We start from the raw sequence: 25693 nt of genomic DNA, 5'->3' as shown, positions 1-25693 counted from the left end.
GGAGCTGGGTGCCAGGCCCTCAGCTCTCCCCCAAATGCTCCCAGGGGCTCTTGCACGGCCCTAGCCCCTTCTCGGGGGGTACGGACAAAAGCAAGATGAGCCCCTGGATTCCTTTAATGGAATACCCTTGCAGCAGCATTTTGCAGGGGCAGCCCCAGCCAATTCCTTACCCCTACAGCAACCAATTTTAACCAATGCCTAACGGCAACCTTACAAGTTGTGACGATTTGCTATGCAGTAGGCAAAAAACCAAATGGCACCAACCAATCAGCCAAATGGACAAAATTCCTACCAGGCCCCCGCTCCAAAGCGGACGACCCCATGACAGGCATAGCAAGGTCAAATGCAAGAAGAGAAAAGGCCCTGAAAACAGGGAGGGCGAGCGGGAGATCCGTTGCACGCAGCAAAAGTGAAACCTAAAAGTCCCGTGCAAGAATTTAAACAACTATGCCTGTCAATCATTAACTTGCAACATGCTCATCTCCCCAGCAACCTGATGAGCCCAATCCCAACTGTGGCCATCCAAACTAATCCACCCAGCAACAAGGGAGTTGTCCTGTTAACCCTTCCGCAACCCATGCTCTCCCTAAGTGGAGAACCCGCTTTGCGTGCCATCTTCAACCACCTCAGCCTGGGGTGTTTCTTGCAGCACTCTTCTTTCCCCAGCTGTATGTCAAAGGATGAAGAGTTGGCTTGAGCAATGGCGTCACAAGACCTTGAGCAACATGAGCTGGTAAAGGAGGGGAAATAATTCTTCTGGGTAACAGCAACCCAAAAGCTGGGAAGTTCACACACTCCCTCACTCCTTCCCACAGCCTTCCAGCTTTTACAAGCATAACACACTTAACACAACCCTGTGGGTGGCAATACATGCTTTCCCACCAACTGCATGAGAGAAGCACAACCGGGATCTATCCGAGCCTCCCTTGAGATGCCAGTGATTGAACTAGGCACCTGCTGCATTGAAAGCTTGTGTTCTGCCAATGAGCGACCATCATAGCAGAGCTTGGATAATCAAGCCCAAAGCACAATTGGGTTTCTGGCATATGCAGCTGAAGATGCAGCTGCCTTGTCTTAGTAGCGAAAGCTAAGATCAAAATCAATGGGGAGTAGGAAAAGGGGGTTGTTAATCAAGCTACAGGGATGCAGACTGGAGAGGGAAGAAAGCATGTTGGCTACCCCTTATTCCGGGGTTAAGGGGTTCTTCAATGCAAGAGATGAAGGATGGAGAAATATATATATATACACTTTCGTGTTGCTGAAGCATGTGAGTGGCCTGCGAGAGCAAGAGGTGAATCAATATATTGCATTTGCAGCACACCGAGAGAGAGAAACAGCATGAAAAGGCATCTGAGGGTTTAGTTTTTCCATCTTATTTGAAATTTGTTTTGGCTCTCTGTGTGGGAGCTTGCCCCCCTTGGCACCCAGCAGATCTGCATCATTTCTGCTGTGACTTTTTCTTGGGTAAAAGAATAGGCAGGAATGTTCTCTCTGGATATGTCATTGAATTAGGGAGGCCTACCTTTGGGGGCCACAACTGGAAGTAGTGGCCTATGTCCAAACCCATTGTCTCTGTAGGACATATAGTATTCAGCCTCTAAAAATAACTTATCCTGCTACCAATTTGTTTTTAAGAGGGCAGGTTCTTTGCTGCCTCCTTGCCCTTTTGTTGCTTGTTCATGGCTTGGTGTCAGTTGTAAAGATATTAGAAAATAATGCACCAACTCACCATTGTCTCTCCCATTTATTTTTCATTATTTAAGCATTTTGTTATTGATATAATGGATGAAGAGTCAAGCCTGTCTTCTTTCCAGTGACAAATAGCACAGGGCTCAGAAGGATTGAGTCTTCTGGAACTTGTTTGTTCTTCATAGGTATTAATTCATCTGCCTAACTGCATTTATAGGCCACATTTTGGCCAAGCACGTCTACAAGAAACAAAATAACGACGATATGAAAGGCAAAACAATAGAAGATGAGAAATGGCCACAGTGATAGGCAAGTTTCCATTTCTGTGTTACTCTCACACATTTAAACTCATAATTCTTTTCCATTTCTGCATTACTCATAAGAAGACCCCTGCTGGATCATGGCAAAGACCCATGTAGCCCAGCATCCTGTTTTGACAATGGCCATCCAGGTGCCGGTGAGAAGCCCCAAAGCACAGTGGCATAGCGAGGGCGGGGCTTAGAGGGTGGGGCGCCCCGGGTTCCAGGGGAGGGGGGGTGACACTTGGGCTGGTCCCGCCCCGCAAGGCCCCAAGCAAGCCACGGAGCGAGGCAGCCTCACCCCGCAGCCTGCTTGCAAACCTGCACGGTGGCCTGCGAGCAAGCCGCGGAGCGAGGCTGTGCTGCCCCCCGGCCCGTCCGGGGCCCACCCACCAGCACCACTATGGGCGGCTCGTGGGCCGCCTCCGCTGCTCCCATGGCAACCTTGCCAGCCGCTGAGTGATCGGCAGCTTGTGGGGCTGCTGAGTGCGAGTGCTGGGAGTAAGGCCGTGCTGCTTTTCACGCAGCAGATCCACAAGCCGCCGATCACTCAGTGGCTTGCAGAGTCGCCGTGGGAGCAGCGGCGACGGCCCGGCGATGGAGTGAGCATGCATCGGATTTGGCGCATGCTGATTCCATCCTGACGTTGCGTTGTATGCAACGTTGGGACACCCTGCCCGCAGGGGCTGCCTCTGTTCGCCGTCCCGGGTATCGAGGAGGCTTCCTCCGCGCCTGCAAAAGCAGCACCTGAACATAACAACACTTTCTCCAGTCTTTGAATCTTAAAAACCCTCTCAAAATTTATGGGGTTTTTTGTTTTGTTTGAAAATATGTATTTAAATGTATTGCTCTGAAAATGCTCATTGAAATTTGCATTGTGACACATTTAAACTACTCTCAGAACTGTGTTGTTACATACAGAGAAGTGCAGAATTCAGTAGATTTCAAAGTTCCAAACTGTACATTAGTCAGAGAGGTGTGGATTTGGTTATTTCACACAGAAATTCACTATTCTTGAATCCCGTGAGCATCCTCAATTGTTCATCACGTCATTTGATGGTATGATCTCTCTGACCTGAACTTCTCCTCATAAATTCTATGGCTTTACCCCTACATGTAAGAAATGGCTGGCACAAGCTTTTTTTTTTTTTTTTGAAGCTGAATGAACAGTGAATGGATGATAAACATATAAACTGTCATTGGTGTTAGATATGGTTTGTTTACACAAGTCAGCTTCATAACCCATGGTTTGGAATTAGCTTGCTTCAAATAAACCATAGTTAATATTAAGTACAGTTAGTTTGGCGTGGACAATACAACCATGGTTAATCTAAAATGAAAGTAAAGGCTTCTGAATTATTTGTGACTATGGAGAAGCAGGATAGGCGTGTGAATCTTAGGCTCACTCTGGCTGGTTCTAGTCATGCTAAAGTAAGGTTTGGCATGGCATTCAAACTGGGGCAATCAGCCCAAGGAAAGAAAGTAATTATTCATGATCTACTTTACCAACTGGCTTCTGTTTATTTCATCTCACCTTAAGGAACTTGATTGGACTTATTGTACAAGAGGGTAGTCCATTGTTTCTGCACACTGCTAAAATGCAGTTATATTTTAACTCAGTGGTGGACTCATTTCAGAAGCTCTTAATAAGACTATAGTCATGTCAGAGAATAAAACGACAAGCTTAATTTTAGTGGCAGTGAAAGCACCTATCATATTTTTATGTTACCCTGTCACTAGGTTGAAGTATCTTGTGAATTATTGCATAACATTGAACACATGCTACATGCTGAAAAAGGATGGATAATGGGTGGGTGGAGTGAATGGGTGGAACTAGGGATTATTTTCAGCTGGAACTCAGTTCTGGCACCTCTCAGGTGGATGCCATTGCCATTGTTAGAGAACAAGGGAGGTGTTCATGGTAAGTTCTGGTACCTCTTTATCTAGAAAAATAGCACTGGGTGGAACCAGCCTCAGGATATCAAGGTTATTGGTGTGGGAGCAGGTGCACAACCAACAATAATTTCAATGCATTAGTTTAGTGGCATGTAATATTAATATGCATGTAATATATTATTTCTATTAATTAGAAAAGTGTGGCATTATTATCTAGATTATTTATATTTTGATCACTTATTAAGTTTTTTTAAATTAACAGTTTATTTATTTTTATTTTTAAAAAATCCATAACAACTTCTTTTATTGCATACTTCATTTCCTCCCTCATCCCTTGCTTCATGCACTGAGACAGGAGGGTGGAAGAGGGATTCGAAGCACGTTCAGGTGAATGCACTGAGAATCCTCAGTGTAATTGGGAACCCAGATAACGCACGATTGCAAATCATGGGCCATGCAGAAATGGTGGGAGCATGGCTTGTGCGTGTTCCCCTGCCCTAATTTTAGCCCACATGCATGCAGGTGAATGCCTGAATAGAGCTAGGATTGTTGGCAAGTTTAAATGTGGGTTTCAAAGAATGGGTTTTCAGAACTAGCAAGCAGGAGCAGGGGAGGAGATTCAAACAGGCACATAATAAGCTGCCTTATATTGAGTCAAATTGCAAGTCATTCTAAATCAGCATTGCCTACAATGACTGGAAGTGGCGCTCCAGGGTTTCAGGCCAGACCCTTTCTCAGTCCTATCTACGGATGCTGAGGATTGAACCTGGGACCTTTCGCAAACAAAGTATATTTTCCGCTGGTGCATAGAAGAAACTGACTGGAGTGAATAAAGTCTTTAGGCTGTGTAGTCAAACTTAAGTGCTCGGCACTTTCTTTCAGTTGCTGACTTTCCTGGGACATGGTTGTTCTCGAGCAACCACAGTCAGTATATCAAAATAAGCGCTTTATTGAGTAGGGTAAAAGGAGTAGCTGGCAAGACTGTAAATTCTTCTGTGGAATGAATGATAATTCAGCTCAGGAGCCCTTTTGTCCTGCGGGGAGGGGGATATAAATTTTCTGAAAGTATCTGCCGCTTGGAATTGCTTTGCATTCATCATGCCAGCCTTCTGCATCATTCATGAATGTCATAAGAGACTAAAGAATTGGCACTTCATAGTGAGGATGATTAAACAGCCATTACACTTGTCTCTTCCTTCATCCTTTGAGCAAATTGCACGTAAGCCACTCCCTCAGAGCTGCCTCTTGTGGATGAGTTGCCCCTCCCTCCGTCAGGAATGAAAGAAGGTTGTTAAGATTATAATATCATGGAAAAATATCGAGAGATCCCTTTTCATCTGCTGATTGGGCCAAAGAATTCCTCACAATAATTTTTCCTACATGCCACCATTCCACTTCTACAAAGGAAAGCATCAACTAGAATTAGTTGTCTCTGCCTGTCATTGGCTCAGACCTGTCTATGTGTGGCTTTCCTGCCTTTCGCCCTGTTAGTCCCAACTAACCACCACTGGTTGTATACATCCATAACACCAACCTATATGGATACTAAAATAATATTTTTAGTGATTTTTGCATCTCAAAAAAGTAAATTCTATGATATGCTAGAGGCACAGATTCAGTCACTCCTCTTCAGTCCTTGTAACTTTTGAAATTTGTAGAATTCAGGTTCAGCTCCAGAAATTATTTTGTTATGTGATTTAATTATTTGTAGCTTGGAGTTTTACTTTGCCTTTCTGGGCCATTACCTTTACTCTTAACACATTCACTGATCCCTGTGCAGATTTGTGAGTTGACAAAAGGCGGCTCTTGGAAGAAGTTTAAGGTGGCTATCCCCTCTTTATTCCATCTTGTGGAAGAGGTCACATTGAAGCTGACTTAAGTCCTCTTTTTGTTGGCATTTGTCTGTCACTTCCGTTCAATTTGTTACTTCCCGTGACTCTTCCTGATTGTTAGGTATCGGGCTTCGGATTCTTAAGTGCAGGTTTCTGTTTGAAACGCTTGCCTTGGCACTTCCGTTTGGTGAGTTGTGATCCTGTTTTCAGCATGCCCTAAGAAACTTTGTGTGTGTTCGTTTGTGTGTGGAGAGAGATGGGGAGAGTTTGAGAAAGGAGAGAACAAAGCTCCATTCTTGCTTTCTCTATCTGTTCAATGCCAGACAAAGTCATAGCATCCTGGAATGACAGAAGCATGGGAGAAGAGAATCCTAGTGAATTACGGGCTTCTGACCCCACAGCTATAGCTCCAAACACTCCTGCCAGGCCTTCGCATAACAGGTCAGCGCTGCTGAGGATCTCAGCAGCTGTCAATATAGTCTGCTACCTATGTGGCACATTATGAGAGGACAGCTGAGGTACAGAGATAAGGAAAGATGGACTAAATGGCTGGATAAAGCCAAGTACATTTTGGTTTCTTTTCTTAGCAGATTGACAAGTATCACATCATTAAACAAGCAGAAACAATGGCATTGTCTGTAGTCTGTTCCAATGTTTGAGTGCATTCAGGAGTTATTTCAGGGCGCAGGGTTAATTCAACAACCCACTGTTTTGAGTTTATTGAGAGATTTTAAAACCAAGGACCAAGGTTATCGTTTTTGGATTAAACTGCATGTGTCGAAAAGTGTTTCAAAATAGGAGTGAAACTAGTAAGGTTGAACCAGGAAGCTTTAACCCAAATCATGCCTTAGGTGCTTGCCTGAATGTCTTCCTTGTGTCATTAACACCCACAACCCAAGTTGTTCTCTTGGAAACAAAGTGGGGCAATGTGAAGGTCACCTTTGTGTTTCCTGAGAGCAGGTAGTGAAATTTACCATTTTACCATGTATTTACTTAAGAAATGTTTTATTAAGTATATCATTTCGTTAATTTATATCCGACCCTTCCTTCCAAAGGGGCCCAGGGCAGTTGGATTAGCTGAAGAAAGCAAAAATTTAAAAATCCCAGTCTATGAACTTCACATTAGAATCATACTGTTTTCTTACTGTAGACAGAGTCATTGCATTTAATGCCCAGCTTTTATGACTTGGTCTCCAAATGCCACTTATTTGCTACCCCAAGTTAAAGGAAAATGAATTTTCCAACTGGTATGTATGTGCGTGTGTTGAGCTTGCAGAGGTTCATTTCATCCCAGAATGGAAACAAGTATATTATAAGAAGAATGAAGGGGACTTATCTATCTAGTGGTGTGCTGGTAGAAGGCTCTTTAATACAATGGAGGCTTCTATCAACAGAATGGGGAGGGAGGTGATTTTTGCTGATTCTCCCAGACCCTTCAGCCTTCTGTCAACTTCCAATAGCAGATGGGATGCTGTTGAACCCAAGAGCTGTGTTCATCCCTTCTTATATTTCAGTTCCCAGTAATATTAGAACAAAAAGAGGGAGAAGCCTATAAAATTAATCAATATCCTATTGGTTCCCAGTGGTATTTATCAACACTGTTGTGCTGGCGTATGGCCCAATCAGCATACATATACAGATTCTTTTGTGTAAGGGTAATCAGAGTGTTTCACGCCTTCTGTACAAGTGCCTTCTCTTAGGGTTATCTTTCTGCGGGGTGCAAGTTGGTCTCATATTATGAAAACCGAGGATTCAAAAATTACTCAGAGCTCAAATACAAGCAGAATGTAGAGTATGGCTGTGCAGCAGAAAAGATTCCACATTCCATCAGGTGCAATGAATTGCAGAGCCACAAAATGATACCCTAACTCAGGAAATATAGTATGGAGCTGGCCAGGGGGCTACATTCCAACACAGAAATGTTCATGAAGGGACCAGGGTCAAGGAGCTTAAGATTCTTCATAATGAATATGATGGAAGTCAGTGGTGCACAGCAGGAACATCCGTGTTAAGTGGGCGGAATGAAGACATGATCATTTAGGACAATCCTGAATAGGGCCTATACAAAGGGGAGTTCTTGATAGCCTGGTTTTATTTTAGATACCTAAAATGGACTTGCTCACTGGTTAGCCAGTTCTCTAGGTACCTCCTAATCACCACCCCCCCCCCAAGAGGACTGAGAATGCAATTATGCTACTGATAGGTAATGCCAGTTTTGCTCCTTTGGCATTCTGCCACCTGGACTTCTCCAAGGACATTCTCTCCATGGGCCTCCTTATCAAGCCATTGCCAAGAAGAATGAACTCATGTTTGCAGTTGGCAGCAGGACACAGTTTTTTTAGCAGTGTTTTCACTTGCATCAGATACAGATCAAATTAGTGTGGTTAATTTTCACCCATCTGGCTTTTCCTTTGGGGATTCAGTTAGTTTAACCCCAGCAACACTTCCCCGTATTAATTGTAAAAAGGGTATTTAATGTTAGTTGCACCTAAGGAATGAAGTGTATGGATATGCATCTCATTCACGTAAAATGTATGCTTTTTGCTTCATTTACCCTTCTTTTTAATGTGCAGATGGGATCTCTAGGGAATATAAAATCTGTGCTCTTTTATCTTCAGTTGTAATGTGAACTTTGCACACTGCAGGAATAGATGTGAAGCTCAGTGAAAAGTACACCTCCATATTTCAATTCAGAGTAGTTCAATAATTTATTAATCATGACTGACACTTTTCTCCCCCTCCCTCCCATTGCCCAGACTGCCCTATCCAGGTGGGAAATCAAGCCAATTTGTTACAATAGTTTTTTTCTATCTCCTTTCCTGGATGCAAAGTGAATGCAAAACTCAACTCCCCTTTAAGTTAAAGAATAAGTTTATGATGGAAAACAAAGTCATAAACCAGGCGAGGGCCCTTCACACCCATTCCTTCAGTGAACTTGCAGAATGGCAGAGGCAGGAGGGGGTTTGAGGATCAACTCTTCTAGCATTGACAAAGAGGCAACAGAGGCAACCTTTTGCACATTTTCACTCATTTGTGTATAATATAACTGAAGCCGCTGTATAATTTAACCTGGAATAATTAAAGCTTTCTCATCCTGCCACATTGATTAGTGGGAGAAGCAGATGGGGAAGAAGGCATGAAGTCACACCAAGAAGCAAGATTAATGAAACACAAGCCAGTGCTATTTGTATAAACTATAGTTAGAAATGCAGGGTGTCAGAGTTCAGAATACACAAAATGTTCCTTGGGCCAAACAGCATCCAGACTGAGTTCAGTGTAACACAAAAGCTCACAACCTATACTTTGTATTACCTCAATTTTCTCTGTGTGTCTTGTACTATGGGACCAATGTGGCTACCAAGAGTGTTGCTGTACAGTTATTCCTAATATCCCCAGCCAGCATGGCCAAAGGTCAGGGATGATGGGGGCTGTCATAATAGAATCCTAGAATTGGAAGGGACCCCAAGGGCCATCCAACCCCATTGCAACACAGAAATCCAACAATCCTGGGAGATCAGCAAGTGTGGTCATCTTTGCTTAAGGTCTGGGACAGCTGTTGATTATTGCTATGCTTTTATGTGTCTTTGGGTTGGCAGTGGGGCCAGGGTTCAGGCTTCTCATTAGGAAAGGTGAGAGCCTACATCCTGGGAGGAAAGTGACTTGTATTAATTTGCTGTCATTTTTTTTTTAAAGACAAACAAAGCAAGCAGCCATGCTCCAAGTTGCTGCTTCTGTTTTGCGTTTCGTCTGTCTCTTTTTCTCCTTCCTCTTAATTCTTTTAGCGAAGAGGAAGCCCCAGCTCCTGTGAATGTCGAAAAGAAATCTGTTTAATTAATGTCAAACAATGCCTGTCTTTTAAGGAAGAGATGATGAGATTGCTGTGCTCATATTGGGTCTCAGAGGGTTTGTCCACCCAAGAGCAGAATGTTGATGAGAAAAGCAGCTGGTTCATGAGAACTCTTTTAAGTGGGGAAACACTGCTTTCCAAGGATTATACTTTTGCCCTGGAAGCTTTGCATTTTCACAGGGCTCTCCATTCCATTTTGATTTGTTCTGAGGCAAGGTAAAGCTCCTTCTAAGAAAAAAAATGATATAAAGAGACTATTCCTTTATGATGGATGGAACAAGACAGTTCCTTGTTTCCTCCTTGAAAGGGTCCCCCATTAGAATAGAGATCAAATGAACCAGCACATTTGATGGCAACACCACATACTCCTTCAGCCCTTTTGATGTCTCTCCCCAGCTCCTATAAGTATCTCTTGCCCAATATATTATGCACATATAAGAAGAGTAAATGAGAGAAAAACTAAAGGGCTTGCCCTGGGAAGCCCTGGCACAGTTGTGCTTGCTGCTAAGTGGCCCCTGATTGGTTGGGATCATGCCGTGTAGGAGAATTAAATGGCACCAGAGACGTGGGAGGGAGAAGGAACGCAGTGGCCTCGTTTGCACATATTGTTGGGCCAAACTATGGCTGGTCATGAATGAGTAAGGGGGCTGGTGCCTGCAGAGAAAATTGCAAATGCTTCAGTCCTCTCCCAGCCCTGATGCTGTGCTACCCAGACCCAGAGCATGATTTGACTTAGCATTACTTGTGAACCTGAGCTCATGGTTTTTCCACCCTAAACAAACCACAAGCAGTCCACCAAGAACAAACCTTGTTCCAGGGAAAGGGGAATCTACACTTTGGGGTGCCACAATAGAGAAGCCTATGCTACCACCCAACGGGCTAATCCCAGTGGCATGACAACGAGAAGAGCACCCTTTGCCCCGTTTTGCTAGCTACAAGATTCATGACAGCTAATATGGGACACAGTCTCTAGTTGGCCTTGATTCAGAGCTGAGCTTCTGCTTCACTAAGTGGACACATGAGAGCTTCAGAGATATACCAGTGCAAGCATACCTATATATTCTGAAATGAATACATCAACCAAGCTCTTTAAGCTTGGTAAATCATTCCAGATTCACACATCTGGACCCATATCCATTTCATCCCAATGATATGATATAGCATTATTTGTATGCTGCACATTTTCTATTCACCCTGCCCCCAAGCAATTCATTATATACAACTCAAAAAAGTGTCGAGATACTTGCACCTCTCGCCACTACCTAGGAGAGCTTGTCCTTGGGTACTTATCTTTCCTGATATTCAGGTTATACTTTCTCAGTTTCCCCTTGTTAACACCTTCCTACTGATACAAGATTGCTTGAATCAGAGAGCCTGGGTATAGTGAGATAAGTGTCTGGCTTTTATTTTGCATTTCCTTGCCTTTGTGCGTCTGTCAGACCTTTCGTCTTCTTTCAATGCAATTTTGCAAAAGCTTTAAACACCCAGGTGAAAGTGCCCAAGTCTCCCTTGTTTAATTGGCACTTCAGTGCAGTTCTTACCAAGGTCTTCTTTACGTGTTGAACTGGGTCCTGCTGTAGCAAGCTAAATGCACTTTAATTGTTTGTGATGTATTACGGATTCCAACCTGACTGCCGTGCTGGTTACTAAGAATATGCTAGACAATTTCAGCAGCTTGGTAACTTGCAAATCCTGCCGAGTAAGAAGACCAAAATATGCCCTGCTAGCAAATTTTTCTTCAGTTGAACTGATAGGTTCCTGCTAGCATGGGGGAAAAATTTACATGGTTACGATGATTAATAAACATAATAGGATCTGAGCAGTAGAATTCTGAGCATCCCGAAAAGCGCCCCATCAGAACTACTGTACTCAGCAGAAGGCCTGTAATGGAACGGCGGGTATCCATGAAATAGGAAAATTAAAATTCTGGGGAAGAATAGGCTAGCAGATAGTAATGCTGTTTGGGCATTTCTGGGTCTCTTTACTTTCCAAAAGAACAGGCTTTTGTGGAGGTCAATTTCTCCCTTTATTAAGCAATTGCTTAATAAGTTCCCTGTCTTTGTACAGAACAGGGCTAAAAATAAATAAAAGGCTTTCATCCATATTTACTAGAGATTACATGCAAGAGAACAAAGGGATGGTGATGAATTGGGGGGAAGGTAGCAAACTGTGTGTGTCCTGCGTGTTATTTCAGGTGGAAATTGTTTTATCATTTGATTCATATTCTCATACTCTGCTGGATTAACAGAACAAATAGGAGGTTTGCTTGTCACAAAGGAGTTCATGACCACACTCAGAGATTCATTGGTGTTAATTTAAACGGCAGAAGTATTAGATGTTTTCATTGTCAGAGTTTATGGACTGGGTTCCTTATATATTTTGTCTCTGAATATATTTAATTGGAGTCTCTTAGAAGTTGGTGGTTTGTGCTTGCTTCTGCCATTACAGCCTGCTCCTCATACACCAGGCACTCAAATGCAAACTCACTTTGTCCATTATGACACATGACCGCTACAAGCAATTGTTCTGGTGCTAGCAAAAATGACTAGCGGCAGTTTCCTGCAACTCAGTCTGGATTAACTGAATTCTAAAGATGCAATCATATGCATGCTTATTTAAAAAGAAATCCCACCATTTTCAATGGTAACTACCATAGATGCCAACTCCCTGGGCCGGACGCCCACAAATTTCGGTGCCAGGACCATGCACGCTCCATTGCACCCACGGCTCCAGGCACCCATGGTTGCAGGGTCAAGGGCACTCCTGGTAACAACCCCCATGCAACTGAGGACAGGATTGAAGACTAAGGGTACAGTTCTGAATGCATTTACTAGGGATTAAACCAAGTTAAACACAGTGATACTTACATCCAAGCAAACCTGCATGAACTGCACTGTGAATAAGCTATAGAATAGGCCACAAATTGAAAACAGGTGAAATGAGTATGTTTTGCATCTTATTCTCTGCACATAAGAATCACATTGTGATACCCTTTCCGATACATTCTAATGTAGGTCTGTCCTAAAGTATGTGTACCATACAGCACATGCTTATAGCATCAGTCTGCACTGCTATGAAAACCTTTAGGAGCTGAGCATCCTTTTAAGTCTTGAGACGTACAGCTTAAAGGTTATATAGGACCATTGAGTCTAAGCCTGTTTGTGTCTTGAGGGAAAAGGTGGCTCTGCTGCCGATAACTGGACTTGGACCTTGGAGACTGCTTGCTCCACATCAGGATCAAAAATCTGATCTTCCCCATCATGAACAAGCAACTGGCCTGTGCCTATAACTCACTCTTAATTTCACATATATAAAAGGAGGAGAAGTTCATTAAATGTAGGGATTAAAGTAAGCAATATCATTCCAAGGTATTGTAGGGATAAACTCTATGAGTATTGTGGAGCAGCTGGTAGTTTTATTTTTTCTTCAACTCACAATTCAAAAAGTTTCCTGAACTTCGACAATGTGTAGTCATATTTATAGGGCTTATGAGTTACAATGTAGTGTGGATATATATTGTTTACAAGGATTCTGATTTGTGAAATGTCCCCACAGGGAAAATCCATTAGGTGCCCCACCCTACTATATCCTTTCACAGATATACAAAACAGTGCATGTCTTCATGTAAAATTCCATCTTGCTGGGCACTTAAGTGCCGTGACAGACCAATCATTATAATTGGGTGTAATTAGCACTCATGGGGACTCTGATATGCACTGTGTGCAGCCAAGTGGCTCTTGGGAAGACGTGTGAGTATTTTCCATAGTTTGTCTTCTCAGACAGTGAGGAGAAGGAATGCAATTTTTAAAAGCGATGCTTAAATTCTTCCATTTGTGAGTTAAACAAAAGCCTTTGTTGACTAGAATCTCTTTTTCATTTTAAAGTGGCTTTCTTCCAGTTTGAATATAGCATTAACCACATTCCTAAGTGACTCATTCCGAATAACAAGCACTCTTAGGGAAGGGCTAGACATGCTGCTCAACGCGGGGCTGAAAATGGCAGCCTCATGTCTCCCTCTCCTTACAATGCTTAGACAGACAGAATTTCATTTCTCCGCATTTCTCTGCCGTGCCAGTGATGTGCACATAGGGAAATGCATGATGTGACAATGCCATGCCACGAGCAATTTGCCTAAATGCTCAGGGAAGAGATGGAAGAACTTGGCACGGTCTACCGTTTTAGGCAGCAGTTGCAGGTCAAGCATCACAGTCTCCTCTCTCTCTCTCTCTCTCTCTCTCTCTCTCATTTTCATTGGTGTTTGCACATGTTTTCCACAGCCTAACATCCCATCTTATACAATATAACAAACCTTTGGCTACCACAGCCTAGGACTTCCGTCAACCTCAACTTACGGTTTTCTTTCTTTTTTAAAAATATATTTATTGATTTTTAAAAACTAGGCATACATAACAACAAGAAAACAACACATCACAACAATAATACAATACAAAAAAACAACAACAGAACACTACACTAATCTAAGATTTATCTCAATTTCTCTCTCACATCTTTGCTGGACTTCCTCCAACCACTCCCTCCTGGTTTCCCATATAAATCTTTCTTTTACACAATTTCATCTTCCTTTTTACTCTCCATTTCAATTACTTAAACCTCTAACTTTTACCTCTAATAACTTTATCCTATATCCTTACTATCCTTAACTTATTTTCATATATCATTATCCTCTATATCTCATTATTTTCTTTACTCCCCAATTTTCCCAGGAACCCCTAATACTTCCTTAGAATTTCAAAATTCATATATTACAATATTTCTTTAAATAAAATTTAAACTTGTTCCACTCTTCCTGCACCGCTTCTTCCTTCCGGTCCTGCCGTCTCGCTGTCAGCTCGGCAAGTTCCATAAAGTCAATCATCTTCATCTGCCACGACTTACGGTTTTCTAACTTTCTTTCTGATTTTGCATTTTATTCTAATAGTTATTGCTATAAAATCCAAATCCTAAATAAACTCCTTCTTGGTCTTTTTTCACAATAATTCATATAGTTCTCCTTAGAAAACTTATTGCAACCCTACAAGTGATGTCAATTGATTACAATTGTCTTTCAAATACAGTATCTCATAAAATTTCTTCCAATCTTTCAGGAAAGTCTGGTCTTGCTGGTTCCGAATTTTCCCAGTTAGTTTTGCCAACTTGGCATAGTCCATCAGTTTCATCTGCCACCACGGTCCACTTTTATCACGAATGTTACTAGTGAAAAATGTCCTGTTGCAATGGGCACATGCAAGGTATTGCAAGTGGGAACAGCTCATGCTTTAAAGTCACACTGCCAGCCATCTGTTTCATGCACCGATTTGCACCATGTAATGTTGTGAGCTGGCATAATGCGAAACGTAATAGCTTACTAATAATTGAGGATGGAAGATTGTTGAGGGCTCTTCCATTCAAAGAGAGCTGTTTGAATTACCTGCACATCGAGAGAAGCCCTGTTAATTCATTATTAGAGACAGCGCTAATTAATACAAAGAGATGGTTTGTGTTATTGTGGCAAGCAGACACGGTGTAAACATTGCAGAAGTCTTACGCCCACCGCAGTAGAATCTAGGAACAAATCTTGAGACTAGGCAGAGGAAGACATTGGGAAATAATGAAGCCTGTATAGCAACAGTTACGAAGAGTAATGGGAAGTGTTTAAGGAAGCATAAAGGTGCTGATCATAGGGAATGGATTAGGGACATGAAAAAGGCAAAGCAGCTAAAGGAAATTGGAGTACAAAATGCCAATGATAATTATTAAAACAAGATATGCTTTTGGGGGGGGGGAGGCTACATAAGAATGTGAGAAGAACTATGCTGGATCAGACCAAAAGTTGACCTAGTTCAGCATGTGATTTCCTCCTCTGGGATGCCCCAAAGCAGGTCATGAAGGGAACAAATCCTGTTGTGTTGTTGTTGTTATTCTCCTCCTCAGCAATTGGTATTCAGTGACACAGGCTGCATTCAAATGGCAGTTGTTCCATTTTCCTTATTTTTTTCTAACAGTTAAGTTCTGAATGATATTTGAGCTTTCACACAGCATAAAAGGCACTTCTCATTTCTGTGTTATTTGATTCCAGAAAAACAACAACCCCTGTTTGCAAATAATATAGAAATAAGCGCCAAACATGCACTATATTCCACAATACTTCCGGAAGTGGCTTTTATATCATGTGAAAACTCATATATAATGTGGAAATTAACAGTTTGGGAAATGCCCTGAAATGAATTGGGACTTAATTCCAGTTAAACATTCAGAATATTGAGCTGTTCGTGAGTCTTGTTTTCTAGGCCGAATATTCTGGCCTCTTGCAAAGCTTTGAGAAAAGGAGGTCATCCCTCACCTTTCTATATCAGTCAATGGAAGGGAAGTTATTTCTCCAGATCATACACTGAACAACCACACCTTATCTCCATGTGCAGATAGCTGGTTGATTCCCATGGATGTATTGTTAACTGAATTGGGGTTTTTTGTTTTTCTTTAGAAGAAACACAGCTTCTGATATTGCTCTGACTTGTGTTAGTGATAATGGAATCATGGGTGCATGATAAAACCTACTAGCTGTCTTTATTGCAAATGCTTCTTGTCTTTAGTTGGAGATGGGCACCTGAAGCACAGCTTAACTAAATGGGTACAGCAAAGCCTATCCCCTGTGATTTATCTTTCCCTAAAAGGAAGTACCACTTATCTATTTGTGGTTCCCTTTTTAATCCCATGTACGGTCGCTTAGGATAACCAGAAATAGCATGAATATTCATTTCAACAGTGTTTGGAAGGCGTTTATTCTATTCTAAAAGGCCATAATAATCTGCATAGCAAATGCTCTTTAAGGCCAAGGCAGAAAAGTCTACATTCACTGATGGGATTGGCTGCTGGTCAGAGATTTGATGGACTTGGCAAATGTATATCCTCCTCTCCAATTAAAGCCTTTCTGGTCTTCCTTCCCTCCAGGTAAGGGAAGTTATATGGCAGATTCACCAGTCAGGAGCTGCAAACCATAATATGCCAGGCTCTGTGGGAAGATTTCAATGTACATTTTAGAGATGTGAAATGAATTTCAATGCAAAAGAAGCCTAACTGGGTTGTTCATCACAATATATAAAAGGCTTTTAGAGACGATGCATTATCTGCCTTGTGCTATTATGCAGTAGAGTCTGAAAATGTTCATGCATATCTCTTTAGCGCCTGCTTTGTTATTAGTTCATTTTGTTCACAACTTTAATTCAGGGTGACACAGCCCCCACCCCACCCCCTAGGCCTTGGACTTCATCACTCTCACAAATGGAATATCGTAGTTAGACACAGTGTTATCTGCTACAATTGCAATGCTACTGCAACTGGGCAAGCTAACTCATAGATTTCTCTTGTTCTGTTTTGAAGCTGGTGCCACATATATCTTTGGGAAAAGTGGAGGCCTCATCCTTTACACCTGGCCAGCAAATGACAGGCCCAGCACGAGGACGGACCGCCTTGCTGTCGGGTTCAGCACAACAGTGAAAGATGGCATCTTGGTTCGTATCGACAGTGCACCTGGCCTTACTGACTTCCTGCAGCTTCACATAGTGAGTACAAGACCCTTATCCCTCCTGTACGCCTCACTTCCTCTGCTGGCTTTTCTCCATTGTCTACAAACCAGGAGTCTTAGGAAAAGACAAAAACAACCCCTAGACATGTACATGCTTTAATCTAATTGGCCCGAAGTACAGCACATAGGAATAAATAGGCTACACAATATCCAAGCCATGCAGAGAATCTGTGATTGGATTGAATTGAATACAGTGGTGCCCCGCTAGACGAATGCCTCGCTAGACGAAAAACTCGCTAGATGAACGGCATTCGCTAGCGGAAGGCTGCCCCGCAAGACGAAAATGTCAATGGGGCTGCCTCGCAAGACGAATTTTTTCCGTCGCGAAAACCTCCGCTCTGCATTGCCGCTTCGCTAGACGAAAAATTCGCTCTACGAAGACACTCGTAGAACGAATTATTTTCGTCTAGCGGGGCACCACTGTACTGCCATTTCCCCACAGTTATCGTAATGCTTTATAAAGTGTTATAACTGTGCACATCAGCCTAAAGTTGCTGTACTAGTTGGGGGTTTGATTTGGTTTACTTTTTTTTGGTTATTCTTTTTTTTTTTTTTTAAAGGTATACACCACCTTTCCACAGTTCGGAAATGCTCTGCATATTTTAGAGCCTTGGCAGCTGGTGCCTATAGAGTTGGTGGCTGTGTTTGCAATGGCTGCTGCCCATATATTGAGTTGGAATGACAAGATTGCCAAAAGCAACCTACATGGTCCGTTATTTAGATTAAGACTTCAGTGATATTTCTTTGAAATCAGCAAGTGGCCTAAAATGGCATTGATACAAAATCCTGATTTGGTAACGTGTGTAAAGTGTGTTGGACCTAGTGGCACAGCGGCAATATATACTGTTTATTGTTTATCCAAAGAAATCGGATTTCTTCTTTGTCCTAATCTTTCAGATGAGAGCAGTTGCAACAAATCTGATTTTATGTGCAACAGAATCCTATAGTGTCAGCTTGGTTGGGTGGTAAATCATGGCTTGATCGTGGATTCCCAGTGAGCTGCATATCTGAGCAGTGAGGGTCCAGTATGTCATCTTAGTTGGACAAATTTAAGGTTGATTTGTTAGCAGTACTATACATGTCTTAACTCATAAGTACAATGCACTCAATCAATTGGCCCTTACTCCCAGGGAAGTGTGCACAGGATTGCAACCCTAATTCATGTAACCTCATGTAGAAAAGCATGTTATTACAGTACCTCTTTATCATGATGTTGTGCTACTATACAGTGGTGCCTCGCAAGACGAAATTAATTCGTTCCGCGAGTGTTGTCGTATAGCGGAAATTTTGTCTTGCGACGCACAGTCGGAGGAAATGTGGTTTTACGGGGAGGAACCGCAAACGTTTCCGTTTTGCGAGTCGCGGCCATAGGGAAATTCGTCTTGCAAGTCACCCTTTCGTTAGAGAATGCCTTTTGTCTAGCGAGTTTTTCGTCTAGCGAGGAATTCGTCTTGCGAGATCCCACTGTATGTGCAAAATGCACCTATTATGCTTATAGAATCATAGAACTGTACAGTTGGAAGGGCATGGTTTATTTTGAGGCAGAAGGCAACCAAATAACCTAAGCCCATTAATTTTGATGGGTTTATTCTGAGGATTCCACCAGGGAGGTTTTGCAGAGCCTAGTTGCTCACAGCAGCTGCAGCGGAAAGTGGGGGCCCAAATCAGGCCCAGCAGATCCTGGACTGGTTCACCCCTCCCTCCTCCCCACATGTGTCCTGCCTGCATGTTTGGTGGGTAGTGACAGGCTGACTCAGCCAGCAGAACTGAGCAGAGGGATACCTCCCATCAAACACCCTCCCCAGCCCGGCATAAAGAGTTCAACCCACATCTCTGCCAGTTGGGTATCATCCCATATGTTTCATGTTATTATACCAATAGTGCTTATTAATTTGTTCTAGGTGTATACTCTGCTTTTCAAGGCGAAAGGCCTTCACAAAGCAGCTTACAATATAGCTAAGCTTGTACGAGCACAATTTAAAGACAATAAAAAATCAATTAAGAAACAGTTCTCTAGCCACCTCTCTTCCAGTTCCTTGTCTAAAAATAGATTTTCCCTAGGCTTAGATTACTGTGCTGTAGAAAGAATTTAGAGAAGAACATGGATGGAACACAAGAAATATCAAGAAGGCTAAAAAGGAGGGCAGAGCCTGCCAGGCGAATCACAACAATGAAGTATAGGTTTCTGCTGTAAAAATAATAAACCTGAAAATGGGTCGACACATTCAGAAGGGACAGTTGAGTAGGGCATTGTCTCAGAATTTTTGTGATCCCTCCGAGAGAGTGCCTCTGCCTCTGCCTAACCCATGGGACCAGTTTGGGTCAGGTCTGGGACACCCACATCATCCAATGTGCAGAGTGGGGAGCAAGTGTACAGAACTCTTCTCTTGCCCACCTAACATGCCATCCCTGCATGTGGCAGCCACCATGTTCCCATCGTTCACAGGTATAAAGTGATGAGATCTGGATAGATATCAACTAAATATGATGCTGGCTTTCCAACTCACGTTGGGCATCCCTCCTCGATAACCTCCCTCTTGACATCTTGCAGACAGCTCCGGGGAATCGCCGGACGTTTATTACCACATAATTTCCTTATTTGCATACTGGTTGAGGGGAATACAAAAAGGTATCTTATTAATTTCTTTTGTGGATGTAATTTATGGAAAATCCATTTGGACTCATTTTTTAATTATGAGCCCTTTAGACACTCTGGAGATTTATGTGCTCAGGCATCTGTTTTGTATGACAAGAATCTATAACCTCTGAAACCTTTTCCCTGCTGATTTACAGTGCAGATGTGAGTGAGCTGGCAGCCCAGGGAAAATGAATGGTGCACCCTCCAGAATCACGCGGCTCATGAATTTCTAGGCATTTATGTTGTGCAGGGCTGAATCTAGAAAGAGAAGGAGAGAAGGAGAGATGGGGGCGGGGAGAGAGTCAACTGCCTGGTGCCACAGAGAAGGCTTCTGGTGCATTTGGATGGTACAGCCTTTTGGGATAGCAAAGAATAGGGGCAATACCCGCAAGATGGGTAGACTGCAAGGTTTCAACTGGGGACCAGGGCATCTGCACATGCCCTCACCACAGCTGCCACCTTGTGATTTACAGCATGTAAAAATGCTCATCGAGAGTAAACAAAGAGTGAGTGGGACAGCTGTGGCTTATGATGGATATTGTGCTGCTGATGTCTACAGGGAGAGATAAATCACCTGCCTGTGCAGTGAAGCTTTATTTTGCTGTCTTTCATTTGGGTATTTATTGCAAACTATCAGTGCAGACCTATCTTATCCTCAGTAGAGTTATAAAAGAAGTCGATTGGCTCCAATTCCACAGATGGCTTGGGAGGGCAGGTGAAGCTTGAGGGTGGGAGTAGCCACTTTTAGCTCCTGTAATGCAGCCGACGTGCAAGAAAATTCCCTCGGTCTTCTATGTGACTAGATGGAAAGGAGAACTGGATTCCTAGGTGGCAAACAGATGCCTGTACGATGGAATTTCAGCAGGGGAAGTGAGTCGTCATACATTTAAAGCACGCAGCTTCCCCCTAAAGAATAATGGGAAATGTAGTTTACCTCTCACAGAGCTACGATTCCAATTATCCTTAACAATCTACAGTTCCCAGGATTCTTTGAGGGGAAGTATGTGGTGCGAGAGACGGAGAGAACTGGGAATTAGCTGAAGGGAAGAAGTGGGGCCTGTTTCTGGGCTTCAGACAGTTTGCTGCCTGGTAAGAGCACTTGCCCCATAACACTCTGTTGTAAATAAAGCAATTACAAAAATGGCACAAGCCTCTAATATTAGTCTCTCCTCCAATTTAAACCAAACTTGGTTCATGTTGCCTCTGGGATCTCCTATATTTGAGGAAGTGAGGAGAGAGCAACAGCATTAAGCTTCAAGGATTTGACCGGTGCCAAACCTTGGGCTTTAAAATTTCAGTGGTGCCCCGTGCAAGGCCAAAATTTGACGCCCCCTGCCACCTCTCACCTTCCAGTCTGCTCAATTCACTCTGAAAAAGTTGTGAAAACCTGCAGGGCCCTCTAGTGTTGGCGCCCAGTGCAACGGAACTGGTTGTACTGCCCCCCAAACCACCTCTGATTTTACCTAGAACAGTTTACATGTCTGAAACTAACCCAAACTGTGACTGAGTGTTGAGACACAGTGATAGTTTTTCGAGTCAGCCAGTGGAATAAAAAAAAAAAACATTCAAGAGAAATTATCAATATATTCTGCTTGAGTGGTAATGGACTGTATAAGAACAGCATGGAAGTGCCTATGTTAATTTTCTATTTTTAATAATGTGACATTCAGGAAAATAGTATGTTGATGTTTATGGTTGTTTGCTTCCATGAGTTTAAGAGCTTTTTGATTTTGCTGGTCAGCTGTGTGAATAGAGTTGGCCTACTGAGGATACTTCAGCCTACATTAGGGTTGCTACCTATTTTTTCTATCCCTGCTCCTTCACCCTTAGGAGCAGCCCGACAGCCCAGAAATTTGGCAGGTTGTATCTCTCCTGGCATGGAGATCAGATTGGGAGCTGGGTGCACACAGCCCCCAATGTTATTCTTTGTAGCTAAGGCTGTTTGCCATTATGCCACTTCACATTGTCTTGCTGACCCTCCAAACAAGCCTGAGTCCCATCTTTGTTGCTGCTAGTACACCAGGTGTATAGCTCAGTGCAGCAGTGCAAGAAATAACTCTGTGACGCCCTGTAGCTAAAGATGATGGATTTCTGATCCCCAGCTGCATTCAACCAGCATGGAGGCTCAGTGCACTGATATGGGGATTCATTAACCACCCACTCAACAGACATCATATGCTTAAATCCTTGTGCTTCCAACTGCTGAATGCTGAAAACTTCTTAATGCTACTTTGATGGATATATAGCAAAAGAAACTCTAAGGCTGAATTGCCACCAAGGGGAAAACTGGTGTGTTGCGCTAGTAGCTTGTGAGGCAGAGGGTTCAGGTCTGGGAGCAACGCTGGAATTTCTCCTCCCTTGGGCAAATGTGAGCAGTTACTAATGGGTGGGGGAGGAATGGGTGGCTAATAATGCTACATAATTCTGTGTAATTCTATGAATTGGTCTTGAATAGCACTGGCAATTCAACAAGGATCTTTTACTGGCCTGCTGGTTAGCTGCATTTATGTTCCTGGGAAACTCAATGTGGTGTGTGTGTGTGTGTGTGTGTGTGTGTGTACTTTATCAATGCATCTCTGTGCTAGGAAAAACCATAGCTGCTGATTTCTATCTGATGCTGTGGTTCAAGACCTAGAGTTTCCACATAGCAGCTCTTTAAGGAAAGTACCAGATTGTTTAGGAGTATAATGTCAAGGATTACTGTATATTGTCTAGGAATCCTTTCGAACCCAGGATAAACTCAGCAATTGTGGGGAGGGAGTTGGGGGGAATGGTGGGAAATGACAAATTCTCTCTAGCAACCCAGAAGTTGCAAGATCATAAAGGAGAGTAAGAACATATTTTCTCACTGCTAAAAATAGGGGTTGGGGGGGGGGAGAGATGAGGTAACATATGAGTAATTCTATCTCATGTAGTAACCACAGATACTTGTTCAATATACTAAACTGCTATCATGCAGAAGCTATTGGGATCTTCTCTCTTATCACATTAGCCAGTTCTCTTACAGTACAAAGCAAGCTGTGGAGGTGTTAAGCTTACACCTTTGCTGTAAAGTAATTGTATGTAAACTGCATGCTAAAATGCAGTTCTGAAAGCACTGCTGAACAATTCCATTGACTTCGTTTGGGCTGTATGAATGTATATGGATTGCAGCCAGAAATATTCAGGATAAGTGTATGCCTTCCCTTGGCTTCCTTTCTTGCACTTGCACAAATAATTGCCCACAAAGAGGAACAATTAAATTTGACTATAATCAAAGCTTCTAGCTTCTTAGGTTTTAGTCACCACCTGCATTGCAGCATCCCCAAAAATCAAAATCCCAGCCTCATTGCTAGTGGATGGCAGCAGGGTGCAGCAATAATTCAGTGACCACTTAAAACACCGAAAGCTGCCTTTTGGAGGAAATTAAATAGGGCAATTATTAGTTTAATTTACCCCTGGCTTGATGTCTGATGTGCCCATTGCATCAAAGGTTAACCACTGCTTGATGCAATGTCAGACTACATTGAAATTGTTCCAGGTCCTGATTAAGTATTAAATGTGTTTTTTTAAAGGCAGACTAATAGCATTAATTACTAAAAGGAGGTAAATGAAGTTCAGTCACATTAAAATCATAATATATTTACACAATGTCTTTCTTCCCATAGGGTCCTTAAAGTACTTTGCAAAGAACAAGTCCAAGGGATCCCTCTTCACTGAGATGCCATCACATTTGCAGCTCTTTAGTAACATGCAAAGAATGGCATTTTAAAATATTATCTAATTAATCCCCACGACGTCTCTACCAGAGAGATGAATATGATTATTGTGTCTTGTCAGAAAGACAGAGAAAAGTGTGGTTTATATGCACAGAGAGCAGTGCATTAGATAGTTGAAGGTGTGCATGTAAATGGATTTACACTGCCGTGATTTTTGATGTGCACAGCACATGGATGCTTGTTTGCACTGATGTGGATGAATCATGACACAATGAGGGGATTACATTACTGATAACACATGGAGTGCCTGCATCTTACCCTAACCACTTGAGTGTGTGCATAATATGATCATACCATTTCTGCTATTTTGAGTACCCCCAGCTAACATCACCACCCACTGCCTGGTCCTTGTATTGCAGGGAGGGGCCTCAAAGCCACACACACACACACACACACACACACACTAAACAACGGTAGAGAATGGAATTGTTTGTTCACCGGAATAGAGATATGGAGTCTATGCAACTGAAGCTATCATATAACTCAAGCTGCCATTCCATGTTACAAGTATCCGCTATGTGCCACATTCATCTAACTCATTGGATACAACCCTTAGTTTATTTCACAGTGCAGCCTCCAGCCCATACTATCACACCTGTTCTTCTACAGGTAACCTGATCTGCAGCTTCCAGTGCATCCCCCCCACAAAGCTTGTTTCCCACTGTCTCCTGAGTTTTAGACCACTGCAAATTTGTACTTTATTACTATCCTGCTATAGTCCTACCTAGCCTATGATTTCAAGGGCCCACAATTAGGGGGGAAATGAGACTAGACACTGTTGCAAAACTCCCCACAGAAGCGATCGGGGCATCCTGCCAGAGGAATCCTTTGAGGATAAGCAAAGCCTTTTGCCCACCATAGAGGGAGATTAGCTCAGCAGCGATTTGAGCCTTGTTTGCTTGCATACATAGCCAACAGCTTAATGAAACCTACCTATTTAAAGTGGTGAAAACCTTCTCATAAAACCCTCTTATTTAGTTGAAGTCTGACATTTTTGTGAAGCTGAAATCTTTTCTTAATTGACACGAGGTAAATGGAAATAATCCTTTCTTAATCCGAGAGGAGGTTGCTCTGCAGAGGTTTGGGCTGCTTTAATAAAATTGATTTACAATTCACATTCTCAGCTGAATAGGTGCAACTGTTTTTTTGTTGGAGTGTGTGTGTAGACAAATAACACAGATAGGTACAAGACCTAACCACAACACTGCCTTGGCTTCACATCAGCTCCTTTGGGATAACATTGCTCTCCTTGGAGATCTTTCAGACATATAGGGACAAAAGCAGGATTTGCTTAGCGAGGGAGATCTTTTGGGATCACAGCCTGGGGTGGTATAATTTGCACTAAGAGGCACCCCCCCCCCTTTAGTCAACATCACAATATATAAAACATAATTGAACTGGAAGGCTTCTTGTTAATATGAAGAGCTTGCGTTAAAACAGGCTGAATTTCTGACCTCTCTGTTTAAAAATTGAGATGGGTAAAACAAAAACTCCATTCTCTGCCATTGTTTAGTGGGTGAAATCTTGTGTGTGTGTGGTGTGTGTGTGTGTGTGACTTTGAAGCCCCTCCCTGCAATACAAGGACCAGGCAGCTCTCCTGCTTTCTTTCCCAGTTTCATATACCTGGTGCTTATTATTTGAGTGAGTTGTGGCTTCCCATGAGGTAGTTCATAATCTAGGGTAGGATATAATAGCAACAGAGGATATTTCTCATCTGAAGGAGATGATAACACAAGTTGCTCACTTTAAGCCCAAATTTACCTCTGCTGCTCACAAGCCTGATAATAGCTTATTTTTTTGTTATTGCTGTCAATTTCTGAACCCAGAAAAGCAGCCTCTTGAACATAAACCTGCAGAGATAGAGGCAGCCTGGCAAAGAAATGAATCTCACATGTTTGCACCTTTCCCTCAGCCATATGATGATGGATGAAATGCACTTTCTTACTCTGTTGACGTGCTCTCGCCACACGTTAGGGGTGTCAGTTTCCTTTCCATGCGGGTCTTGACTAGTCCTGTGAAACTTAAGGAAGGAGCATAAATGAAGGTAAATAAGAGCTGTCTGACAGTGGAACAGACTGCAATGGAATATGGTGGACTCTCCTTCATTGGAGGCTTTTAAACAATGGTTGGATGGCCATCTGTCAGGAATTCT

At 42.6% G+C, this 25693-nt stretch overlaps 1 protein-coding gene across 13 annotated transcripts in view; it reads left to right on the top strand.

Moving 5' to 3' along the window:
- Positions 1-25693, top strand: part of LOC117042284 (neurexin-3-beta) — a 421258-nt gene that overhangs the window by 106959 nt on the left and 288606 nt on the right. For all 13 annotated transcript variants that reach the window (XM_033141904.1, XM_033141869.1, XM_033141889.1 and 10 more), the window contains exon 2: positions 16941-17122. In XM_033141904.1, the coding sequence (XP_032997795.1) occupies positions 16941-17122 (182 nt within the window). The remainder of the gene's footprint in view (positions 1-16940; positions 17123-25693) is intronic.

This window comes from Lacerta agilis, chromosome 1 (assembly GCF_009819535.1).
Source record: "Lacerta agilis isolate rLacAgi1 chromosome 1, rLacAgi1.pri, whole genome shotgun sequence".
NCBI lineage: Eukaryota > Metazoa > Chordata > Lepidosauria > Squamata > Lacertidae > Lacerta > Lacerta agilis.
The sequence above is the reverse complement of the archived record's forward strand: the minus strand, read 5'-3'. Positions and strand labels throughout refer to the sequence as shown.